Source organism: Miniopterus schreibersii (assembly GCF_964146895.1).
Source record: "Miniopterus schreibersii genome assembly, chromosome: 13".
NCBI lineage: Eukaryota > Metazoa > Chordata > Mammalia > Chiroptera > Miniopteridae > Miniopterus > Miniopterus schreibersii.
The window spans coordinates 39,622,778-39,649,276 of record NC_138113.1 but is presented as its reverse complement, the minus strand read 5'-3'; the positions used below and the strand labels follow the sequence as shown (position 1 = coordinate 39,649,276).

Sequence of the window (26,499 nt, the reverse complement as noted above, 5' to 3'; positions counted from 1 at the left end):
CAGTCACCCGTATGTCGCATTACAGACTCAGGATTCCTCTCCCAGCACCCCATTCTGGGTGACTCAGGGCTGCCAATTTTAAACCAAATACGTGTTTCTGACTGGAGCAGACTGTTGCTCCCCACAGAATCCAAATCTTACCCCCCCATCCTCCGGCCTAAGGACTCATTTCAGGTCTCTGGCCCCTCTCTCACAGTTCCCCTTCTTTCAGAGAACCCTCTTGCGCTGAGGCAGGTGTGGGTGTGACTATGAAGGACTGGCACAGGAGGTCTTTGTGGTGATGGACAGCTCTAATTGTTGATTGCTGCGGTGGTCCATGAATCTCACACGAGTGATGAAATCACGTGGAACTGTGCACACATGGTACTGATGTCAATTTCCTGGTTTTGATGTTTTACCATAGTTACAGAAGATGTGACCATTGGGGGAAAATGAGTGAAGGGTACATGGAATTTTCTGGACTGTCTTTGCAATTTCCTATGCATCTACAATTATTGCAAAGTAAAAAGTTGAAGTTTCTTATTTGAGCAAAAAGGTGTTTTAAGTGCTTCATATTGCTGTGTCTGTGATTGGGGGGCCTGCTAAAGCAGGTGGGGTCTCACCTGGGCTTACCTTTAATGCCTTCTCTCAGGCTCTCTGGATCCACCCTCTCAAAGGACTTAACATCCTCCCAGCCCCCCACTCAAGTATTTTTATGTTTGAAAGAGGAGCTCTCTAAAGGCGATGCTTAACCCATAAAAGTGTCGATGTTACCATGGGCCCGGGAATGCCCATGTGGGAGCTCTAGCTGGGAGTGGAAGCCAGGTAGCCAATGACCCCCCCATAACTGTGAAGGGGCCCAGTTTCTGCCCCCTCCCATGAGAGATCCCCCTCACCTTAGCCCATTTTCCTTCCCAGTGAGGAGAGGGAAAGAGGGGTGGAGGGGCAGGGGTGGTGCTGGGGGACTCCGTTTCCTTTCATCATTGTTTTACTTTTATTTCAGTGAGAGGCTCACGCACGCCACACTCACACACACAAACTGAGCGACCAAGGCCCTCTGGTCCTGGCCCAGAGTCTCTGAGCTGGGGGGCAGGTGGGGCAGGACGCATGGCTGCCCACCTCCACGGGGTCTGGGGGCGGGGGTGGTGCTGTGCCTGGGGACAGTGTCACATCGGGGTGGAGGCTGAGGCGTTAGCTTTCTTGGGGCCCCCGGGGCTGCCTTCTCTCCGCGCTAGCCGGCTGTAGGGCGAGCTGTAGGGCTCGAAGGCCGAAGACCCCAGTTCATAGCCGGCAGGCAGGTCCAGGAGCTGGGCAGCGGAAAAGCAGAGCGCAGGAGGCAGGGGCCGCAGCGGAGGGGACGCCGAGGCCAAGGTCGAGGCCGAGGCCAGCGGGTTGAGGCGTGGGGAGGAGTTCCTGGGGTCAACCAAGGAGGTGCCCCTGTGGCCCGCAGGCAGGCCCGGCAGGCCAGGTGTCAGTGCCAGGAGGCTGGGGGCCCTGGGCACGGACAGCAGCCGGCCCTGCTCCAGCAGCCGCAGGATGTTGGAGGTGGCGAAGGCTTCGGAGGCCGAGGACGTCGCCTGTTTCTCCAGGTCTCTGCTCTGGTCTTTCTTCTGTTTGGTGCGTCGGTTCTGGAACCAGACCTTCACCTTGGGGTAGACGGGGCAAGGTGTCAGGAAGGGAAAAGGGACAGGCAAGGCAAAGGGGCAGGTGGGAGGAGAAAAGGAGTGGAGGGGTATGGGGGTGCAGGGGTATGGGAGTGGGGGAGCAAGGGTGGAGTGAGAGGGGAAAGAAGAACATTCAGATTGTCATTAAGGTCTTCCTCCAACCAGCCTGCTGTGGGTGAACTGATAAGGGACCCTGGCCCCCCCAAATCATGGACCCCCTTCCACTGCTAAGCTGACCCTGGCCTAGAATGGAAGAATGAATTGGCAGATGGAGGGTGGAGCTTGGACGCACAAATGAAGTTCCCCTCTTGGCTGAACATATCTTCCACTGTTAGTCAAGTTCATGGTTTCAGTCACTATTTATTTGCTAGTAATTCCCAACTTGAGATCCAGGCCATTATCCAACTGCCCGGTAAACTCCACTTGTACAGCCCTGGCTGGTGTGGCTCCCATGCCAGTTGGTTGGGTGTCATCCTATGCACCTGAAAGGTTGCTGGTTCGATTCCAGGTCAGGGCACATGCCTGGGTTTTGGGCTCTATCCCTGGTAGGGGGTGTGCAGGAGGCAGCTGATCAGTGTTTCACTCTCACATCATTTCTCTCTCTCCTTATCCCTTCCTCTCTCTGTAAAAATCAATAAAAAGTCTTCTAAAAAGTAAAAAAAATAAACTCCACATGTACAGACCCAGCTCAGATCCACTCCCCACTCCCCCACACAGGGGCCCCTCCCCACCTTCTGTCTTCCATGAGGAGCACCTCCATCTACCCAGCAGAAACCTCAGGAGAGCTCTGGAGGTCCCCTCCCCATTCCCTAGCACAAGCCCTCCTCTCTTCCCTTGCTCTGGTCACTCAGGAGAGCCACCTGGGGAACCTAACTCACACCTAACCTCAAATCATTCCACTCGAATGGGGGTGGCTGGGTCCCTGACACCAGGAGCTTCTAAAGCTCACCAGGTGATCCCAAGCTGAGAGAACCACTGTTTAAGGATCCCTGTGCCTCACATTTACACCTTAACATTTGCAGGGCTGGGAACAAGAGGAAACTACAAGGCTCTGGCTCATGGCCTGCCCTGGTTCTGACTTGCAGAGCCTCTCTGTGCCAGCCTGTTCTCACTTTGCAAACAGCCCTCATTGGCCACTCTATGGGCTTAAGCTTCTGAATAATGGCTGCATGGCCTGCCCTCGGGAATACTGACGTGGAGAGAGGCCCAGGCAGGTGCCAGAAGTGGGTTTGGGCCATTTGGCAGGGAATTCTGGCATCTTGGACATCAAGGGTGTGGTCTAGAAGGTAGGTACAGGCTTCTGGTGGTGGGCAGGACCCCTTGGCCTTGCAGAATCTTCACCCCACGAAGGGGCATGACCAGCGGAGGGCCAAAGTGCAGCCCTCTACGGCATGGGGCCTACGGCATGGGCCAGTTGCCTAGTCTGAGGACGGTCCTACCTCTCCGGTCTGGGCTCTGCCCGCCTCTGAAGTGAGCGCTCTAACCCAATCTGACCATCCCCCTGTTCGAACCCATCATAGCCCCCTCCTATCCCATAACCTGTAAAGTCTGGGCTTCCCAACATGATACCAAGTGAGAGGGTGTGGCATGATGTCCAGGGGGCCTCCCAGTGGCCACATACTCAAACCTGGGACAAAGAGGTGTCAAGTATCCCACATCCTAAATGGAACCACTAACAGAAGCACAGAGAGAGACCCTTTTTCAAGGCTTATGAGAGGAGATCTAGCCTTCTACCATGGCCCTCATCTGTAGAAGTAAAGAAAGGCTAGGAGGGAAGTTCAGTGGTCAGTCCTTATGGGGACCCCTGATGGTGACAGGAGACTTCCTTCCATCTCTGAGAAGGAGAGGGTGCTCCCCCGCAGAAGGCAAGTCAGGAGGCTTAAAAGAATCACTGGTAGAGTAGCAAATGGTATGGTGAAAAAGACCCTGAGGTCAGACAGCCTGGATTCAATTCTGGTTCTTCCCTTAATTAGTTGGATGACATAGGACAAGTTACTTAACCTCTCTGTGCCTCAGTTTCCTCATCTGTAAAATGGGGATTGTAATAGTGCCTCCTCATCAGTTTGTTGTGATGGCTCACTGAGCTAACAATATGGACTTAATCTAGTGCTGGCAGATACTGAAGTCTTTTAAACAGTGTGGTGACCACATCAGCTGAAAAATATATATAGTTGTTGGGTCTTCTCTAGAAATTTTGACTTGAAACATGTGGGCTGAATGTGGAATCTGAGCCAGGAATCTGTGTTTTAATGAGAACCTAAGGGTTTCTACATGTAGGTGGTCTGCACACCAGTCCTTGAGAAACGATGCTTTAATCAAACACCAAACATTCTCCTTGAAACAAAGCATAGTGACAAAATGTATTAGGTGTTTATGAAAATAAGGGGAACTAGAGTACTTGGGACCCTCTTTTTTCTCTGACAGGAGAGGTGCTTTCAGTGCAGGCACCTTGGGGGAATGGGGGTGGTAGGAGAGTCTTCTGATGGTTCCAAGAGAGAGATCCCTTTGAGACCACCTCCTGCTCTCCAGGGCCTTCTTCACTGCACAATGTCAGGTTCTGGGCAAGGCCACGGGTGGAAAGCAGCCACGCTCTGTCTTGTTCACTGTTCTCACATCAGAAGGGCCCTTCCTCCTGCAGACCTCTGTGGGTGGTGGGGTGGGGAGGAAAGGTCTTCACTGTTCTGTCCACCCAGTCCTGTACATGGGCTTCCCATTTAAATGTTTAGACAACTCGACTCAATTGGGCACACAGAACTTAAGGAGGAGACTAGAAATCTGAATGGGCGCTGGAAAGCCCTGTGCTTTCTCTGTTGAATTAGGACCACTCCTGGGCCCTCCTGGTATCCAGGCGAGGAGGGTCAGCACTCTGGTTGGCAGCAGGAAGAGAAGAGAAGAGAAACAGGCAGATACAGAGAGAAGCAGGCACTTGGAGAGCAGTTGGGCCATGTATTCAATGGCGCACCATAGAGAAGATCTGTGAGTACCTGGAGCTGGAGACTTGGGTCCACAACAGCCTTTGGCTTCCAATCTCTATAGGCCTGGTTATACCATGGCTCCTGTTTGTGGATTTGCACATGGCTGTGCCTCCTTTTTATCCCTTAGGAGCCCATCCATTATCTGAACACACTTGAAGAAATCCCTTATTCTTTCCCCCAAAGAGCTCCATGGAAATGCTGGGGAGGTAGCACATCCAGAAAAGGTACGGGAGCTCCCTGAACTGCTCCCTCGCCTTGCTCTGTGCATCTTTCCCATGTGGCTATTTCGGAATTGTGTCTTTTATAATAAATTGCAGACTTGTATCCTTTATATATAATAAACCAGTAAATGTAAAGTGTTTTCCTGAGTTCTGTGAGTCATTCTAGTGAGTTATCAAACCTAAAGAGGGGGTGTGGGCACCCCCAAATTGAGAGCTGATCAGAAGTGCTGGGAGCCCTGGGACTTGTGACTGGCATCTGATGTGGGACTGTCTTGTGAGACTGAGCCCTTAACTTGTAGAGTCTGTGCTAACTTCAGGGGTTTGTGTAAGAATTAAATTGAATTGAACGATGGGGCATCCAGTTGATGTCGAAGAATTGGTTGCTGTTGGTGTTGGAAAACACCACACATTTAGTATCGGAAGTAGTGTCAGAAGAGAAACCTCACAACTACTGCACAAGGCTGTGGTGAGAACTAAAGGAGTTAGAACTTGTCAAACACTCAGAGCAGTGCCTGGTGCATAGGAAGCTCTCAATAAATGTTAGCTATACTTTATCTTATCTGCAAAACCCCAGGATTGGGAAAGAGAAAAGAGGGTGGTAAGCAATAATCAGTAAGGCAAGGATTCCTTGAGGGCTCGCTGTGTACCCAGTTCTGTGCTGGGCTCTTCAAGGAGGCCTGAGGAGACATGGCCTTCAAACACATTCCTGTCCTTGGGAAGTGCTTGCTGGTTGGTGCCCACCACACTACACACACACACACACACACACACACACACACACACACACTTTACAGATCCAGCCATGTGGAAAAGCTCTCTTGGGAGGAGACCAAGATGCCTTAGGAAAGGCTTCCTGGAAGAGGAGGGGCTCAGCTTTGACCTTCAAAGGCAGGTAAATGTAGGGTGTGTGGGGCAGGGCAGGGGAAGGATGAGTTCTCGGCATTTGAGGTGGCCTTGGAAAGCAAAGTTTTGGGGGAGTGTTTGGGGGCAAAATTAGGTGAGGCAGAGGGTAGTTAGGGCAAAGAGGAGGGGCAGGTATTGAGGGGTGACTCTGTGCCTAGACTTCAGGGTTTTAGGGTATCTCCCTGACATCCTCCAGGAGCCACTGAAGCTCCCTCTGTGAGCACAGCCTGGCTTTCTAGCCCCGGAGGGAGCCCAGCTCTAGGGAGGACTCAGCTACCATGGGCCATGTGCTGGGTTGTTTGGGACTCTACAGAGGCCTCTGGAGGAAGACAGGTCCAGGTGCAGAGGACTGACTGATGTCTGCAGGACATCGGCCCTTGCCCGGCAAGCCCCATCCTCCCCACCTCTCCTCCTCCTCTCGCCCCTTCTCACCTCTCTCTCTGCCCCACTCAGGGTTTACCTCGGGAGGGCGGGGCAGTCCAGGCATATCTGACTGCCCCATCACGAGGGGTGGACTGGACAGCATTCTGTTAGTGTGACTGGAGGAGCTGGAGGAATTCTGATGAGGCAAGTGGTGCGACCCAGACTTAACCGCAGCACCTGGGGTGCCAGGGGCAGGACAGGAGCCGCAGTACAGGGAGGAGCCTCACCCATCCTCCCGCAGCCTCCCCCAGCAGGCGCACCCTTCCAGCCTACCTGCTTCCTTACTCCTATCCTTCCTCGTATAAATCCTGTTTTGCCCTTGTTTGCAATACATCTGTTGACTGATCTCCCTCATCTATGAGATTAAACTACTAGAGCTGTTGCTAAACAAACTCTTTGACAAGCTCCAGGTCGATTGCCCACTTTATAGGCAGCATAAAGATGCTTCTCCAAACCCCAGCTCTGGGGCTTATTAGTTGTATGACTCTGGGTATAATCTTTCTTCATCTGTAAAATGGGATAATACTGCTACTACATCAAAGGGTTGTTGGAAGGGATTGGTGAATTAACATATCCAGAATTATAACCTTATTTTCTTTAATCTGGCCCTTTATTGTGATACTTTCCTTTGACTCAAACTGGCCTCGCCTAGCACCCTAACTCACCCACCTCCCTCTCTCCTGCTTAACATTAAGTCCTCAGGACAAGGAGGCTCTGGTCAACAATACTGAGACAAAGTTTTCAATCAAACTAAACATAATATCTTGGGCTTCAGTTGTGTTTTAGCTCTGGACCCAGGAAAGCAGAATGATCCCACAGAACAAATTCTTGTGAAATTGAACAGAACAGCTGCATGGCTGCCATCAGGACCAGATGCAGTGATCAGTTACCCCCTACTCTAGCACCAACCGGTCAGCAGAGAACATGACCCCAACTCTATCAGTCACCATGATTAATGATTTTTCCCCCCTGTATAATCCATCCCCTAGAAGCCACCAGAGAGCTAGGTCTTTGAGCATGAGCTACCTGTGAGTCAGCATGGCTCCATCTCCTTAATAAAGCATTACTTTCTTGGCTGCAAAAAAACAGCAACAAAAAAACCCCAAAAAACCAAAACAAAAAAACCCCACCACCAACAGCAAAAACCCATACCCAAAGCACTTAGAACAGTGCCTTGACACAAGTAAGTACCAAGTAAATATTATAATTATTGTTGTTGCTATCACGACATAGCTCTATTGCCAGCTTGAAATGCCCCCATCCACACAGGATAGGGGCTCAATTTACAAAAGCTTTTCCTTTGGGTTAAGCATACTATTGTTAAAATGCTAAGCCTTTTGGGGTAAAATGGGTGTTCAGAGCCCTTCTCTCTCACAAGAGGTTCTGAGCCACCCTGGGATGAAGGAAAGGTGACTGAGGGTAGGAAAAGGCCCAGAATGGGGACATGGGGTCCCAATTGTGTAAAGCCTCATCTCTGCCCAAATCCAACCTTTCACCAGTCCTCTCTGCAATCTCCTTTCACTTGCCAACATCCCCCTAAGCCACTCCCTGCATCCTGAGTGTCCTTCCCCCCAGGTTTCTCTGGCCTTTCCTCCTGTTCCATCCAAATTGCCTGATGCATCCAGAAGGCCCTGTGGCGTTAAGCCTGTCCCTAATGCATGTCTGAACTCCTCCAAAGTTGGTTCTCACACCAAAGGATTTCCCAGGCTGCCGGGACAGGGGTGGAGTGGCTCGGATGTCGTCTTACCTGGGTCTCTGAGAGGTTCAGCTGGTGGGCCAGCTCAGTGCGCTCCCGGCCCACCACATACTGGCAGCGCTGGAACTCCATCTCTAGGCGGTACAGCTGCTCAGCCGTGAAGGATGTGCGGGTCCGCTTGGGCCGGTCCAGGTCCAGGCCCTTGGGTAGGACAATTTCCCGGATGGTCCCTTTGGCATCTGCAGGGGCCATGAAAGGAGGCAGGTTAGTTCACTAGTTAAGGAGTTGGGCCACCAACAAGCATATTAATTACAGGGGAACTCCTTGGGTTGGGCGTGACTGTGTGACCTCTGACAAGTGGCTTACCCTCTCTGGACCTAGCTTCCTTAATCACCAATGCAGTGTGTCATATCTAATAGGTATATGTATGTGAATGGGCCTCAGTACAAATACTTTCATAGCCTGGGCAGAAAGGACTCACTCTGACTCAGCGAGGGTTCTGTTCCCTCAGCAGAGTAAGGGAAAAATGGAAAGAAATATAGCAAGTCTTCAAGTGCAGAGGAAAGCATTGGTCAGCATTAGGTGTGATCAATCAGGTAAGGCTACTGGAGGAGATGTCCAGAGCCAGGTCCTGAGCCCTGTGTGTGCACATGGGTGAGCACTCTGCACAGACGCTCCTGGGGTCCATGCAGAGTCAGAGGTGTGAGGTAGAGGACACCCTGGGAAGCTGGGGTCCCCAGGAGGAGCCCAAGAACCCTTGCTACTACATCAAGCTGGGATGCCTTCCGGAGGGGGGCTGTTGCCACTCCCTATGAACCTGGTTCTAAATAGCAGGGCCACCCTCCCAGGCGCTCCATGCACGGGGCCTCCAATATTCTGGAGCCTACTTAGGAGAGGTTGAAAACCCTGCAGCCCACACTCACCAGATAGTCCTGCTTAGAGAACACAGTAACAGTGACAATGTGGTCAGCAAAAGTCACATGGGGGTGCTATTTATATATGCATCAGCTTTAACTACAAGACACAGATGATTCATGTTTGAACCATACACATGGATGGCTTGGAATCTAGTTATTAGAAAATTGTATGTCAAAAATTAGAGTGTGGAATATGCAGCACTGTATTCTGTAGGATTTACCAAACCACTCCCAGCACACGAAGGCGATAATAATAAAGCTAAACTAACAGAAATTTACAATTTCCTAGGAAGATGAGCGTCAATGGGAAAACTTACCAACCCCAGGCAGCCCTGATCAAGCACAGGCAGCCCCAGCCCTGATCAAGACACCCTCCGCAGTGGCAGGAACTCCAACCCCCAATAGCAGGTGTGGTGTCCCCCGCTTATGCTTTAGTCATAACAGCTGCCGCCTCCTCGCCTCCTTGCTCTAAGCCAGGCATTGCGTTAAGCGCTTTAACCATTCCAATGTCTCAATGAAGGTGGAACTATTATTTTCCCCATTTTAAAGACAGGGAAATAAAATGTAAGGTCACACTGACATTGTTTAGTAAGTTCTAGAAACACCCTCATTTTACTTTATAAATACTCTCGCTTAGTAAGCCTTAATGATTCAATTCATAGGTTATAATGAAGGGGACTTTGGTCGTGGATAAAAATAGAACTTTCTGGACGGGTGCGTCATTGCCCTGGAAGACACAGGAAAGGACCTGCATTTGGGATGTGCGTTTGTCAAGAGGCTCCTCGTCAGCCACAGGACTGCAGAGCCTACCCTTAGAATCCCTGCTCTAGAGGGTGAACCTGAGACCTCTCCCTCCAAATCTACCCCACCCCCCATAGTGTTTTTGAAACTGGTTCCTCCTTGCTCCTGCCAGGGTCAGCTCACTCCTCCAGGATGCGCTGCAGCTCCTCATGGACTCTGGCTCATAGGTCCTGTCTTGAATCTCAGAGGTTCTCAAGCACCTTCGTGTTCACAGTCAAGCCTCGGGGAGAAGGTGAGTCTGCATGGGGGGACACAGTCACTGCTCAGAGGTGGCCCTCTCCCCACTACTAGGCAGATCTTTCTCGGGGATGCTGGGCAGAACACGACAAATGGATGTGGGTCCTGCTCTTGGAGTGTTGGTGGGAACCACAGGCTTTTGGGACAACTCAAGCTTCCCCTCCAATTCTTTCCACATTCCAAAAAGATGGGGTAATATTTGTGGCCCTGTTGTGACTGGGTCCCACTATTTCCAATTGTGAGCCCAGTCTGAGAACTTCCTCACAACACCTAAGTGATTTCATCTCCAAAGGCATTAATTTTTATTAAAAGTGTCTTGGGGGTAGGGTGCTGGAAGCTTCACACCCTCTCCCCAGTGAGCCCCCCCAGCGCTTACCCGAGGCCCTGAGCCTGTGCTCCTAACCACCGAGGTCAAACCACCCACCATCATCACCACCCCTTTCTTCCTTGTGGCAGAGCTGAGAGGAGCATCCCCACCTCAATCAGAAGCCAAGGTCAGCTCTCCTGTCAGATACCAAAACATGCCTTACAAATAAGCACGTGACAAGATGCTCCACATCGCTAGCCCTTAGGGAAAGATGAGTCAAACCACGAGAAACATATCAAAATAGATAAAATAAACAACACGGAGAGTGCCAAATGCTGGTGAGGACGCAGAGAAACTGGATCTCTCAGACATTGCTGGTAGGAATGTAAATGGTTCAGCCGCTCTGGAAACCTATCTGGCAGTTTCTTAAAGAGTTAAACATACACTTACCATAGAATCCAGTGCTCACACCCTTGGGCATTTATCCAGGAGAAACAAGATCTTAAATTCACATCACAATCTGCATATGATGCCTTGGCTGGGTGGCTCAGTTAGTTGGAGGGTCCTCCCATTCACCAAAAGGTTTCAGGTCCAATTCTCAGTTGGGGGGCCTAAGGGAGGCAACTGATCTATGTTTCTCACATCGATGTTTCTCTCCCTCTTTCCCCCTTCCTCTCTCTCTCTAAAATAAATAAATAAATAAATATATATATATCCTTGGGTCAGGATTAAAAAAACACACCAGCATATGAACATTCATAGCAGTTTTAGTTGTAATAGCCCCCAAATGGAAAAAGCCCAGATGTCCTTCAGTGGGTGAGTGGTTAAACAAAATGTGGTGTAGCTACACTATGGGATGCTACTCAGCAAGTGAAAGAAATGACCATTGGTTGACATGACAATTGGACAAATCTCCAGGTCATTATGCTAAGTGAAAAAACACACAAACAACCCAAAGTGAGTCCCCAAGATTCTGTACTGTATGATTCCATTTCTACAACATTATTAAAATGACAAAGTTACAGAGGTGGAGCACAGATCCATGGTTGCCAGGGGTTAGGGGAGGGAGGGTATGACCAGAAAGGGGCCTGTGAGGAAGCTTCTTAATGATGATGAATGGTTCTGTATCTTGACTGTGGTGGTAGTTATATGGATCTATAAATGCAATAAAATATCATTGGACTATCTATGTATAAAGACAAAATGTAAGTACATGCAAAAACTGGTAAAATCTGAGGAGGGTCTGTAGTCTAGCGAATTCTATTGTGCCATGTCAATTCCCTGAGTTTGATACTGTATTACAGATATGTAAGATGTCACCATTGGGAAAAGCTAGGTGATGGATATACAAGAGCTCTTGGTACTATTTTTACCATCTGCGAGTCTGAAATTATTTCAAAATAAGATATTAGCAATAACAACAACAAAGCATGCCATGAAGCTATAATGATGTTCTGTCACAGAAATGGACAAATCCTATAGAGGAAAAAACGCAATAGTGTTTCCCCACAGTGCCTCTGCATTCTACCCATGATTTGTAAGATGATTTTAAATGGCACATAGATAAACATTTGTCATTTCAATAGTTAAGCACTTACTCTAATGTTTGCTAGGAAAAAAGTTAAACCTATGATTTTATGTGCTTAGGATGAGGCTAAAGTAGGTATTTGTTTTTAAAATGTATTATGCTAAAATATTAAGTAAATAAATGGAACATGAATATAACAGAAATGATGGAAACAGTATGAAAATGACTGGATATCGGGAAACAATGAATCAAGAGTACACAATTAGACCCATGTACATATAATGATAGAGTTTATGATCAAGGGAGCATTCTAAACGGGGAGAGTTTGATCTAGTCAAAAAGTAGAGTTAAGTAGATTGATGTCTATAAATTATCTGTTTGGAAAAAAATTAAATTATATTTCAGCCTCATACCATATGTAACAATACATTTCAAATGAATTAAAGAGCAAATCATAGACTATAAAATGATAAAGGCACTAAAAGAAATATAGGAGAGTATTTTTATAATCCTAAGCTTGCAAAGAGCTTTTTAAGCAAAATACAAAACTATAGCTGAAAAGTCAACAAAGGATGTATTTGAATACATTAAAACTGAGAAGTTTTGTATAACAAAAGTACCAAAACCAAGGTAAAATACAAAAAAAAAACAAAACAAAAAACCCCAAAAAACAGAATAGAAGAGAATACTCTTTTAAAAGGCAAATATATATATATATAAAATCCGGAATATATAAAATGCAATTACAGATAAATGTTTTTTTAAAAAGGGAAATAGTCTAGTAGGAAAAACGCTCAAGTAATTTATCTGGGCCATTCTCAGAAAAAGATGCCAAATGGCCAATAAACATATGGAAGGACAAGCACAGCTTCGCAGAAGTCAGGATAATTCAAGTTCAAGCAACAATGCAAAATCATTTACCTCCCTTAAGATTGGAAAGGCACTGAAAGATGGGTAACAAAGCAGTGATGCACCATAGGAAAATCCACCCCTTCATTCACTGTTGGTAGTACCATAAACTGTCACGATGTTTTAAGGCTGCATTTGTCCAGATTAAAGATGCCTGGACACTTTTATTTTAGTAGGTACTTATCAGAAAAGTCACAGGTTCATGTGCTCCAAGGGCTATATAAGGATGTCTGCTGCAGCATTGTTCAAAATGTTAAAAATTAGAAAGCAGCCTCGATCTTCTCCACAAGGCAAATGGCTGAACAAATTATAATAATTCACACTATAAATTACTATAGTGTAATTAAAAAGAATAAGGCAATGTCTATATGAACTGACATTAAGTGAAAGAAAGTTATTGAGTAACATTTTATTTACAACTATATATAATATATCCAACTATTCAACATATACTTAATAAGCACCTACTGTGTCCCAAATACTGTTATATGATCCAGGAGATCGCTGTTGGAATCCTGGTCAGAGGATTTATCACGTGCCTGGGTTGTGGGCTCAATCCCCAGTAGGGGGCGTGCAGGAGTCAATCGATCAATGACTCTCATCATTGATGTTTCTCTCTCTCTCCCTCTCCCTTCCTCTCTCTGAAATCAATAAAGACATTTTAAAAAAAAAAAAGAAATGAGCAAAATAAATAAGGTCTCATGTTCCCATAGACCTTGTATTGGGGAGAAAGACAGAAAAAAAATTTAAAAAACTAATATGTAAAGTAATGATAAATGATAGGAAGACAATAAAACAAGATAAGGTGATATTACTGACCCTCTCCAAATAACCAAAACTCAGTAACCATAGCGTGTGTGTGTGTGTGTGTATATATATATATCTGCTTGTGCATGTGCATATGTGTGTGTTTGTGTGTGGTGTGTGCGTTTGCTGTTTTAGCTAGGATGGTCAGAGAAAGCCACTCATCAAAGTCAAGTTAGTGAATAAACCATGAATGCTGTTCACCAGGGTTTCTAACTCCTTTCTGGCACATGGTAAGGTTGCACTAATTTTCTGCCCTTTGAAATGAGATATGACAACATGACTTGTTTTAGCCAAGAGGAAAGGATGCCGGCACTTTCAGGTGAACACTTGAAAAGCTGGTTTACCTGCCACACCCCCTGCCCCCTGTGGTGATGGTCCTTGATCTGGAGCCAAGATGGAGTTTCATCAGCCTGGGTTTCTGGTACCAAGATGAGCCCTGGCTCACCTGTGATGGACTTATCATAGGAGCAAGAAATACAATTGTGTTTTGTTAAACCTCTGAGACTTTGGTTGTCTCTGCACCAAAATCTGGCCCATCCTTAGGGACAAGCCTCCTTCCCAGAATCATTCCTTCTCTGGGTAGAGTTTGGGGGAAGCACTAGGAAGTAGGAACAGCTTTAATTCCAGTGTCCCTCTGCAGAGAGGTGCTTGTTAGGGTGAAATGCATGGGTCTAAATGGAATGAGTCTTGAGTTTTATTGCCCTTTAGGGATTCTCAAAAAGGGGTAAGCCCTAAGGTACTGGGGAGAGTGATTCTGTCCAAGGAGCTTCTGCCCCGGGAGAGGTAGTGACCCCTGCCTGACAATGCTCCTGACCCCAGGACCAAATAATACCCCTTCTGGAACCTCTCCCAGGAGATCCCCTGAAAGTCCCTCCTGACTTCATCCTGCAGCACTCAGGAAGTTCCTTCGCATGACAAGCTGCTAATGTGCTGATTTTTCAAGTGTGACAAGGGCTTTCCAGCCTTAATCTGCAAATATAACATGATTACTATTAAAATTCCTTATGAAAAATTCACTCTAAAGTTTATTGGGAAAATTGAAAATGAAAGAATAGTTAGGAAAAAGTATTTAAGAATGAAGATAAAATACTCCCTTATCACATAGCAAAACAGATTACAAATCTATAGCGACTAAAACGGTACGATGCTGGCACAAGAGTTATGAACCAAACCCACACAGAAGTGAGGATTCGGTATGTTATAAAGCTGACATTTCAAATTAGCTGGAGAAAAGACAGAATTGGTAAGCATGTGGCTTTTGCACAATTAGCTCATTATTTGGACTAAAGTAATTGTCTCACACTGCATACAAAAAGAAATAAACACAAGACAGATTAAAACTTTAAATGTAAAACATAAAGCTCTAAATATTGAAAAACACCTTAAAAGATATTCTTTAAAAGGAAAACCAATTACAGTTTTGAGTACCTAGAAGTTTCTGCAGGATGAGAGACGGTTAAAAAACGAATGACAGATTGGGATAAAATATTCGTAATGCATGCATACCAGAGTCTAATTTCCAGTACACGCACAGTCTCTACAGACCAAGAAGTAAAGCCACGCAGTCCAGCAGGAAGCTGAGGAAATTATATGATGCGTTATTCAGAGAAGAGAAATGCAAGCAGCTAATAGATATAAAAAATACTCAAGCTCAGGGGAATCAGAGAAAGTGAAAGAACAGCAACGAGATACAATTTCTTTCAGATGCCATATTTTATCTCTCAGGCTGGGAAAATGGTGCTGGCAAAGGTGAGGAAAAATATAGGTTCTCTCAACCTCTGTTAGTATGAATACAATTTAATTCAATGTGAGGTTTTTTTGGAGGACAATTTCACAATGCCTAGCTCAATTAAAAATGCATAAATTCTTTGTCCTAGAAATTTTATAGAGGTTTCTACCCCAGGGAAATATTAATATACTTTGATAAAGACAAATCAGCTGTTTGTAGCATAGTTTGTAAGAGAAAAAAAGGGGAAAGCTAGATGTTTATCAGTAGGAATATGCTGATAAAATCACAGTGTAATCATGCCTTTTGCTGGTATATTAATAGACATTAACAAGAAAGAGGACCATCTCCATATTCTGACCTGGATGGCTGTTCATTATATGCTGCTACATAAAAACAGCAAGTATGTATAAACCAACTTTTACAAAGAACAAAAGTAAAACTATTAAGTGTGTGTGTGTGTGTGTGCGCGCGCGCTTATACCTACTTAGGATCAAGTCTCAGGATAAACACCTCTCTCTTCCGTTTGCTCTAGAGAGTGGAAGCTGGTCAGAGGGGGAAGATTTCTCCCTTCTTACTTTGTGTACTTCATTATTATTTGGTTTGTTGCAAGGACTAACAAAAATAATTTTGCAACAAAATTTGAGATATATATAATATATGTAATATTATATAGGTATATGTAATATGTTTATTTTTGGTTGGAGAAAAACTTTCTAATTGAGAACTAAAATGTAGAAGCCCAAAAGGAAATGACCATTAGATGTGATTACAGTTTAAATTTTGATTCAGAAAAATAAAAAATTCATAGCAAAATTAAAAAAAAATTTATAGCAGTTTTTTAAAAAGGAGAAAAAATTCATAGCAAGTTTTTAAAAAGAGAGATCTGCAAAACATCACTGAAAAAAGGATCATTTCCTTAGTGTATAAAAAGTGTTTACAACTATAAGAAAACAATGAGCAAACCAATACAGAAATGGCTAAGTTCATAAATAAAAGATTCACAGAATATAGAAAATAAAAACAAAGAATAAGTCTATGAAAATATGCTTAACCTCACTAGTAATTCAAAACGCTAATAAAAATGTGATTTTTGTGTGTTTTTTCACTTGAAAAGATTTTACTCTAAAAGATTGAGCATATCCTGGGATGGGAAGATGTGGATAAGTGGCACATTTATACACAATTGCTGGGGGTATAAATTAGTACATATTTGGCATTTGGAAAAATCTGTCACAATTTTAAGTGTATATACTTGGATTTCAAATGTTCACTTCTAGGAATTTGTCCTGTAATTATACTCATACCAGATATATATGAAATGATGTTTATTTAAAACATTTTACTATGAAAAATTTTAAACATATACAAAATTATAGAGAGAACAGTATAATGAGCCCTGATATACCTCTCTTTTGACTTCAACAATTACAAACTCAGGAACAATCCTATTTCTTCTCTATGCCGTAATTTTAAGCAACTCCCAGACATTATATCATGCCATCTAGAAAATTTCTGTATGTATCTCTTAAAATTAAGGTTCCTTTAAAAATAAACAACCACAATACTAATACCACAATCCAAAATTAACAATAATTCCTTAATATAAAAGTCCCACCGTTTTCACATTTTTCAGATTGTCTATAAATGAGGCTTTTAACAACCATCTGTTCAAACTGGGATACAAAGATGTTCACTGGAGCATTGTTTGTAACAGTGAAAGAGTAGAATCAGCCTAAATATTCATCAATAGGGAACTGTTTAAATAAATCTGCATAATGGAATACTGTGCAGGTATTTTTTAAAAACAAGGCAGTTCTATATAGAAAGATTTCCACAAATGCTTAGTAAATGAAAAAAAAAAGCAGGTTGAAAAAAATCCCACTTCTGTAATACATAACTTTCATAATTATGTTTTTCAGTTACTAGGCAAAGTTAGGAAGGTTACATCTTGGGAGTGTATGATATGGGAAAAATAAAGAATTTCAACCTTTACATGATATAGCAAAACAGCATAGATTGGTTTTGTAATTAGAAAGTTACTTTATACTTCAGAAATAAAGTACATCAGAAAAAATTAGAGAAATTATAAACTGAAAAAAATTGCAACACATATTGAAAGCAATGAGCTGCTATCCATAATACAGAGTCTCTACAAATTAATAAAGAAGGGGATATTTGAAAATTAAAATTGGTCAAAGGAAATGAATTAATAGGTAACAGCAGAAGAAATACAACTGGCCAATAAACATGAAAAGAAAATAAACGTCATTAATAATCAAATAAATAAATAAATAAATAAATAAATAAATAAATAAATAAATATTAAAATGCCAGTGAGGTACTATCTATCTATATCTATCTATCTAATCTATCTATCTCCATGTCCAATGTGGGGAGAGGGCAAAGGTGGGGGTATAAATTGCTAAACATTTTTTTCTTGAACAATTTGACAATAGCTATGAAGATATAAAGTATAAACTGTGTTGGCCAGGTTTGGAGATACAAGCACTGCTTTTAGGGGGTGGGTGTACCATCTGTAAAGGGCATTATCTTCCAAATTACAAATATAGACACTCTTTGACCCAGTAACATACTTCTAGGAATTTCTCTAACAGATATACCTATACCGGTGGAAATGACTAAGGAACAAATTTATTTATTGCAGCACTGTATATAGTAGCAACAGATAAGAAAAAAGCTACATGTCTACCAAGAGGGCATCGGTTCTATAACGTACATTATGGCCCATCCAACCTATATAAATGGAATACTATTCATCTGTAAAAAAAATGAGCAAGAAATTATTTACATCCCAAGATATATTGGTAAGTGAAAATAGCAAGGTGCAGAAAAATATATAGATGTTACCATCTGAGTAAAAAATAAAAACAAGAAAAAAGACGATAGCTGCAGTGATGTGCATAAGCATAACAATTATTTGAAAGGACATATTAGAAAGCATTAAAAAAAAGAGGGTGCCTTTGAGCCTGGTGAGAACCTGGTGAGGACAGGGCTGGGAGAGAGGTTTTTCACTGCATTTTAAACAACTTTTTGAATTTGGAATCACAAGGATTACTGTTTTTAAATGAAAGGAAACACGTTTTTAATTTTTAAAAAATTTTAGTTTCTGTAACCTTTTTCAAGCAGCAATTCCACTGCTAGGAATTATCCCTTGGAAATAGTCGAAGTGCGGCAAAGACCTGTGCCTTGGGAATTTATTTCAGTGTTTACATTTGGGGAAAACATCCACCAGAGGCAAGGGGAATTTGGCTTTCCCCACCCAAAGGAACAGTGTGAAAGCGCTGAGCCTGAAAAGACAACCTCCGCGGATTAAAGTCTTTAAAAAGGTAAACTGCAAAAACAGTTTATGTAAAATGGTTTCGCTTTTGCTAATGTTTGTATATGCACATGGGAAGAATACACCTGAAACTGGGAAAGGGGGTGTTTCCGGGAGCCTTCGCCCGCTTCGGTTTTACTCTTTGTTTTTCAATCCCCTCGACCACAAGCGCGGCCCTGCGGGAGGCTGGGACCTCCGGAGCGTCCTCCACGCCCCCGCCCGCTCCCCGCAGCCCCCGCGTGCAGGCGGTGGAGCCCGCAGGAGCAGCAATATTAAGAACAGACCCTGGCTTTAATTTACCCCGGTAATTTCAAATCCCCGCGAAGGACTGGAGGCGTATGATTGCGGCGAGGAAGGGGCACGTAGATATTCTCACCGCACTGGCTGGCTGTGCGGGTGGAACCGCACACGAAGCAGCCAAGAGAGCCGGGAGACTCACCACCGACCCTGTTGCCCTGAGCTTCCCGGGCTGCAGCCCCGCGGGCCTCCAGGCGGCCTCTCCGCCCTGGGGATCCAGCTACCAGTAAAAGAACCACATTTGAGGTTTTTCAAGTTTTATATTTCGGTGGTTTCCAAAGTTGAGGATTGCAGAAAATTCCAAAAATATGGCGTTGTCAGCTTTATATTTTAAATTATTCTGTGTTCTGGCATCATCGCCATTTCATAGGAGGAACGACATTTTGATGTCGAAAAATAAGGTCATCTTGGAACAGAGGTTCCTCCCGGGAAGGGCGTTAGAGCCTTCTATTTAGTGAAACAGGCGATGTCTCCTTTCATTCATTCCACAAATGCTTACTGAGCGCCCACTGGGTGCTAGGAACGCGTCTGAGCGGCTGCAGGGATTTGGCCGCACGGTGACAACCTCCTACGTGGTCCCCCCGCTGCACCAAGGGCTCCTGGCTCTGGGCAACTGCCTCCCTCTAACTGAGCGCGCACAGGGCCCCCTGGTCGCCCGGCCGGGCCGCAGGGCCTGGTCAGGAGCCCGAACGACCCTGCAGGAGTCAGTCTGTCGGCTGGTTGGCAAGCCGGGGCGGAACGCGTAGGCTTTAATGTCTGTGCAGTGAATCAAAGAGCGAGCCAGCAAGCAAAGGGCAAGGCCCGGGGTGGGGGTCGGAGGGAGAAAGTGGGAGAGATGATTGGAGGAGCCTTAAGCGCCCCAGGAGCTCCTTATAGCAGGCTTCACCCCCACCACCCCTTCTGTGCTTGCAGCCAGGGCTGTTCTGGGTCGACCCACCCCTTGGCGATGTAGGCCAGATCCCGCCGGGTCCCAACGCTGTCACCATTTCAGCAGTGCAGAATGCCGCCCTGGTATCCACGCTGGAGACCCTCCAACCTCTCTCTTGGGTTGGGGGGAGGTCAAACCAGACGCCTAGACTACCCTAGGTGCCAAAGACTCCTGGGCGGGGCCCACTCAGCCTCGGTGTTCTCTGAGTTTTTCAAACTGGAGTAGGAACTCCCTGGACACACTGCCATGAAGCCCCCACAGGCTTTTGGAGGAGAGCAAGGCCAATCTTTATCTTATGTCAAGCAAACAGGAAATAGAAGGCGAAATTCATATGCTCCCTTATGCCCTCACCCATTTAAAATACAAATCAAGGAAACTTGGCAAACAGAGCCGGGAGCTTAGGGCTAGTAAGGCCCCAGGCTCATAAAGGGTAACGGAAGAAACAGCATAGAGCCATTAAGACCCTTAGACTTCTCTCTCCCTACAGATGATGGGCAGTGGGTAAAGACTCCAATTTCTTTGCCAGCTTAGGCTGGGGGACACACATCTCTGGTGGTCCCCTCCAGTCCCAAGTACTCACTGCCTCAACTATCAAAAGACTCAGTCTCCCAGCCCACCAGTTCACCTGGGAGCCACACCTGTATGCTCCAATCCTGTGTGTGTGTGTGTGTGTGTGCTGAGAGAGAGAGATGTGGCAGTGGGCCCATGGCCACCTGAGTCCAAGCATCTACACAGGGCCCAGAACACAAGGAGCCGACCAATGTCCCACCCCGCACAGTTCCTTGAAAATGAAAGCACTCCATCCACACAGGCACACCACACAAGAGGACACTTTCGGTTGCTAGCCTGTTTCAGTATGTTTTCGGGGTGGGGAGTAAGGAGGGCATGCATGTAAGGGAAAAACAAAGACCAAAATGATAGGGCCCAGCACACACCTGCCATGAGGATGTGCACCCTTCTGCCAAAAGCAAACAAAGCAAAAGGAAAGACAAAACAAAAACAATCCCAGGAAAATAAAAAAGAAACCTAATATTCTCACAAACCCCAAAACTAAAAATTAAAATAAAAACCCAAAGTGCAATAAACCCTAACACTAAAAATGAAAATAAAACCCAAAGTGCAGTCCCCTGCAGGGACCATTTAAACTTTTCAGCCACTGCCTTGGAATGCTGGTCCTGGCTTATCGCATCTATGAACAAACTCTGATATTGAGGCAGTGGTCCCACCGGCCATGGAGGGCAGAAGCTCTGAGACTCGAAATCCAGTGCTAATTCCTATACAACACTGTGCCTGCCTTCGCATTGCGGAAACACCCGCGGGGTGTGCCCTAGTTGGGGCTGCTGAGACCTGCGGGAGAGTCCTGGGGCATGTTCCTGGGGCAGCCCCCCTAGGATCAGTGGCTGTTGTAAATCCAAGCACAAAGCAAGGGGACATGGGGCAAGCTTAGTACAGGCTTGGCTGCTGATGGAGGGAGTCTGTTCCCACAGGCCACTCCCAGTGCAAGCCCCCCAAGCCGTGGCACCTTGCCAGGCTTCTTCCAGGCTTCTTCAGAGGCATCCGGGGCATCCAGTGTTCCGCCGGAGGGGGGGGGGTGTCTGCCATTCTGCTGTTCATAAATGTTCCCATGTGTGTGTTTCTGGAGCGTGGGTCCAGCACTGTCCCTGGATTCTCAGCGGGGTCGGACCTCACTAAATTCAATGCCCCCTTTCCCTGCACCGACATCCACAGGAGAAATTGTCCAGAGGCAGCCAGAGACCCCTGCCTTCCTACGTTCTCCCATGTCCCCAGCCGTGGAGCACTTCCATCAGGCTCCCAAGTGAAAGCGGTTCTGCTGGCTAGTGGGTGGTGGTGTTGGGGGTGGGGTGGGGGACCAGCAGCCATTCACTCAGTCAAGGGATCCGGCAATTTTCCTATACTCCTACTCCCAGACAGGGTGCTGAGTCAGGAACAGAGCTCCTCAGGTCTCAGGCCCCGGGAGCACTCTTAAGGTAGCCTCTGAGTCCTACCTCAACTGGGCCAAGGTGGCAGCACCAAGTTGGGGGCAGAGGGTGTGGTCCGAATGGGGTTTTGAGTCTTACAGGCCCAAGTGCCGCTTCAGGTGAGTAGGGACCAGGACCACGCACTGTTTCGGTGACACTGGCAGATGGCCATTCCAGGCTCTATCCAGAGGGGTTGTTGAATTCGCCTCGGGATTGATCTGGAAATCACATGGGCGCATCTGAGTGTGCCAGTTCGAGCCAGGATTGTGAGGTTGCAGAGAGTTTGGGGTGAGAGTTGCCCCAGCTCCTGTGACCGCGGGGATCCCAGGTCCACCGAAGAGGCCTTTGCACCGGGGCTGCCCTGTGCGGTTAAAGCCACAGCAGGGAGGTGGCCTGTTCCCCACTGCCTCCTGCCCAAGTTTTTTAAAAATATGAAACAAAAGGATTCCCCATCCCTACCCCTCACCAGCCAGAGGGCAGTTCAAGCAGAGGTGTGGGGAGGCCTACACAGCTGTATGGTCCCCGGGGAAGCCTAGCTGTGTCTGCAGTGGGGTGTGCCAGGTTCCTGTTGTGTGCACAGGCTTGTTATCCCAGCAGCCTTGTTTGTGCCGTGTGTGGCATAAAGCAGCCACCATTTTGAGGCAGGGGAAGCAGAAAGATCAGTCTCCTTGGTTCCCTGACCTGCATTTCCCAGAGGCAGCCAGAAACTTGAGTGATTGGTTGAGCCAGGGTTCCCGAAGGGAATTGGCGGGGGGCTGCAAATGTGGTCTGAAAGGTGTCGGGAATCCTCTTTTCATCCGCAGGTTCTTCACCCCTTGGCTGCTCACCTCCAAATCCTGTTGGGCCTGGGGGCACAAAGGCAACCATGTTCCCAACAGGGGGGTGAGTTGGGGGAGGCCTCTGTGGAAGGAGGCCCACTCCCAGAAGTGGCTTGTGGGTCACCTTGTAGTTCCCCTGTTTACATTCAATAGAATATTTCTGAAAATTCTGCTGCGTGTTCGCAGTTTTATGGACACGAGTTTTGACTCTTGGCACAGCCCTTCAAGGTCAGAGGTACAGTTGAGGAACCTGAAGCATGGAGGGGGCAAAGAAACTGGTTCAAGTTCAAAAGGCTGTAAAGCCAGTGTTCCAAATAAACTCCACGTAATTCCAGCGCCCAAGCTTTCCTCTTACTCCACTGTGCCATGGGACACCCCTAAAGATCTGCTACCTTGGGATGGTGGCCTCAGGGGAGCAAGTTCAGCGTGGAAAAGAGGCAGAAAGAAGGGCAGAGATCCAGAGAGAGAGTGGGCCTCTTTCCCAGAATCCTTACCCCACCAGCATCCTGAAGGCTATGATGGCAAATGCCTCATTCACCGTTTTTTTTGTTTGTTTCCTCCATAGATACTTAGGATGTGTCCTCAGAGGTTAAGGGCAAAATGTACCCTCTGCTTAGAGCATACTGGAGGGATATTCGTCTTGGGGCTAAGGCACTGCTGACTTCCCTTCACCAATGCTGAGCCTTTCATTTGTCAGAGCCTTTGCTCTGGGCCCCAGTAGGGGCCTGGAGTGACTCAGGTGACCCTGGCTGGAAGGGATTAGTGGTAAATGACATCCCAAGTATCTCAGGCCTATAATAACCTCCTTGTTATTAAAAGGGAAAGGACAGGAGGATTTATGAGGGCTCTGTTTACCTTTTATTTCTTTTAGGTGCATAAATACACCTTCTATGCTATATTTCCATTATATTGTACAAATGTAAGGCATCGCTGTATGTGCATACATGCATTTGTAAGAGTACACCTCCTGCCAATGCACACAAGTCCATCTCTGCCTGGCTGTGGATTATTCCTGGCTTGGGTGACTCACACCCCACAGAATTCACAATTGTCCAGGCAGAAGGAAATGCCCACCCATAGATGGAGTGTGAGGTAGTGAGTGTCACAGGCACTTGAGGGCCTTAATCTGGTAGTATGGGTTTTGAAGACCAATTTCTCCATTTCTGTAAACCCTGTAGGTTTCCTTAATGGAACTCCAAGCGATCTGCTAACATCTTGTACCCAGGACACCCCACAGTCTATGGAATGGCATCTAATTTAATCCCAGGTGTCAACAGGTGCATACACCTCTTGGAATCTCTGCTGGGTGGGGAATACCCCCCCCCCACCATGTCCTGTCCTGTATCTCAAGCCTGCCCCCAGAACAGCCCTGGGTACTCTATCTCTAGGTCACCACACCTGACACCAGGAGTGTTTCCCAAGCCAGGGTCCCTGAGTCTATGTGCAAAACAGTCACCAGTCAAGTTCACACAGGGCTGCCTCCATGCTCTACCCTAGCCCTGTCCCCCATTCCCAGAGCCACTCAAACCCAGCAGCTGTGGGGAGGACAAGTTCGACCAGGCCAAGGTGACCCTGTCTGTGTGTGAGTAGCCCAGCTCAGATCAGACAAAACTCGGGATGCTGGCGCTGGAGCGACCTTGATCTAGCCAGCATCAGGCTGGTTCCCTTTGCCCAGGCGGTGGGCCAGAAAACTCTCAGGGCCATGGTAAGCAGGACAGGCGCTTAAGAAAGAAGAGGCTGGGAAAAGGCAGCAGGGGGAAGCGGGCGAGGTAGTTGGAGAAGGGGGCCAGGGCAACCACTACCAGCGAGTGGCCTCTTCTGGGCTCTGGGTCTCCCGGTCCGGGGGCCCTGGGATGATGGGGAAAACAGACCTCAGGCTCCGGCCGCGGCCTAGAAACGGGCTGAGAGCAAGACGCCAGAATCCCCTTTCTCCCCGCATCTCTCTGGGCGAGGCCCGGGTCCTGCGAAAACTGAGCCTAGACCTTCCCTAGAGGCTGGCTTGGGGGGTCAGAAGAGCCTCATTCTCGCGGGGAGAAAGCTGGGGAGAGCTGGGTTACTCGGGCGCAGTCCAGAGCCGCTGGCAGGAAGAAAGCGATAAGAAGGCCAGCTCGGCGGAGAGACACGACCCGGGGAGAAGGGAGGCAGGAGAAAGGCGAGGGAGAAAGGGGGCGAGCAGGCCCGGAACAGGCCTCACCGACGGCCGCCTGGGCCCAGGCGCTGCGAGGGAGTGGGCACCGAGAAAGCGAAGCGCAGGTGGGCAAGCGCCCCGCGGGCCATTCCCCGCGTCCTCGTGCCTCTCCCGAGGGCAACCCGCGCGGTCTGCGTCGCTGGGACTGGGACGCGAGGCTGGGCAGTGGGGGGAAGCTCCCGGCAGCGGAGCGGAGCGGAGCCCCGGCCTTTCTCCGCCGCCCCGCGGTTCCCGGCCCTGGCCCCTCCTCGTCCGGACCCCGCCGAGCGCTCGCGATGCTTTTCTCCGCGCCCAGCGCGAGGGACGCAGGGCGGAGTCGCGCACTCGCGCCTCTGCCCCTGCCGCCGTCACCCGCCGGGTGAGCCGAGGGCGAGCGCCGCCTGAGGGGCTGAGAGCCGTAAGACGGTGAAATGGGGATCTCGTTGGCCCCATCCGCCTCTTTGTCCCTTGCACTCATGTCAATGTCCAGCACACAATAGACGCTCAAAACAATAGTGACCGAATGAATGACTGAACGACGGCCGAGGGAACGAATATACGAATTGGGAGGTGGCGCCTGCGGGAAGGTCCGAGACCCCAGTTGAGGTAGGGTGCGGGTCCCGCGGTCCAGGGCCGCGAGCCGTCCTCTTACCTCGCACCAGGATGCGGCGGCAGTGGTCTGTCTCTCCGAGCCCCGGCTGCCCGTCGCTGTCGGCGCCGCTCTCCCTGGAACCCGCGGGGCTGGAGGCAGAGGTCCTGGCAACCTCCCCTGGGCTGCGGCCGCGGGCGTCAGCCCTCGAGTCCTCCGCTCTGCCGCGCCCGCCGCGCGACTCCCCGCGTGCGGGGCCACGGTCGCGCTCCGCGCCCCCATCGCCCATACCGGCCGTCACCGCCGCCTGTGCCACTGCCCGGCGAGCCTGGGCTGGCCAAGCCCGGGGCTCCGGGCCCGCCCCGCCCACTCCCACCCCCACTCCGCCTCTGGCCCCGCCCCGCCCCTTGCTCCGCCCCTTTCTGCTGACGCGACCGGCGCCCCGTGGGTCCTACTCGCAGTGGCGCACTAAGGCGCAGTGGGCGCTGGCGGCGGGGCGGGGACAGCGGCGCGGCGGCCCCACCCCTCCACCCCTCTTCCAGCCCTACTCCCCTGGCCCACGGAGGCTGGGGTGGCTCTGGGCACTGAGGAGTGCCCTACATCTTCTCCTGGAGTTTATCAGCTCCCTCCCCCGACCGCCAGGGAACGCCCCCTCCACTCCCAGGGTCCTGCTCCCCTCGTCCGCAGGGAAGTACCAGCCTCAGCGCTCCGGCTTTTCATCTGGATCAAAAACTGGAGGTTGGCCTTGCTTGTGGGCTTGGCGGGGTGGGGGCTGGAGGCGGGGGCTCAGGTTTAGGGTTCAGCCCTCCATCCTCGCCCCCAGATTCAAACCTCCAGCCACACTAGAGAACCCAGACCGAAGACCCCTCCCAGCGCCCCAGGGAGAGCGAGGCTGAGAATGCAGTAAAGGAGCCGGGAGAGAGTGAGGCTAGGGGACTGACGGCGCGACCCACACTCTCCAGAGGAAAGAAAACCGGGGTGCAAACAGATAACCGGGTTCAGGAGCCGAGAGGGGACAGTGAGGCCGCGACTGACAGGCTCTGAGGCCTTCACACAGGGGACCGTAGTCTCAGACGGGGATAGAAAGTGGGCATTTCCTTGTGTCAACCCCAGACCCGTTGAAACCGCCCCCCCCCCTCAGTCCTGGGTTCCAGGTCTCGTCTTTGCTTGACTGGGGAGAGGCAGGGACCAAGGTGAGCTGGGCTGGAGGCCGGGGCGGGATGTGGAGGGAGCAGTGTCCCTGGGCGTTGCTCAGCCCTCCGAGGCCTCCAGGTCCCCAGCACTTTTT

At 48.4% G+C, this 26,499-nt stretch overlaps 1 protein-coding gene across 1 annotated transcript; it reads right to left on the bottom strand.

Moving 5' to 3' along the window:
- Positions 1 to 952: 952 nt before the first annotated feature.
- Positions 953 to 25,519, bottom strand: VAX2 (ventral anterior homeobox 2). The gene is made up of 3 exons (XM_081155846.1): positions 25,275 to 25,519; positions 7,913 to 8,100; positions 953 to 1,625 (listed from the first exon to the last, which is right to left on the bottom strand). The coding sequence occupies exons 1-3, from the start codon at positions 25,498 to 25,500 to the stop codon at positions 1,146 to 1,148; spliced, it is 894 nt and encodes a 297-aa protein (XP_081011972.1). The 5' UTR covers positions 25,501 to 25,519; the 3' UTR covers positions 953 to 1,145.
- Between the last annotated feature and the right edge of the window lie 980 nt (positions 25,520 to 26,499).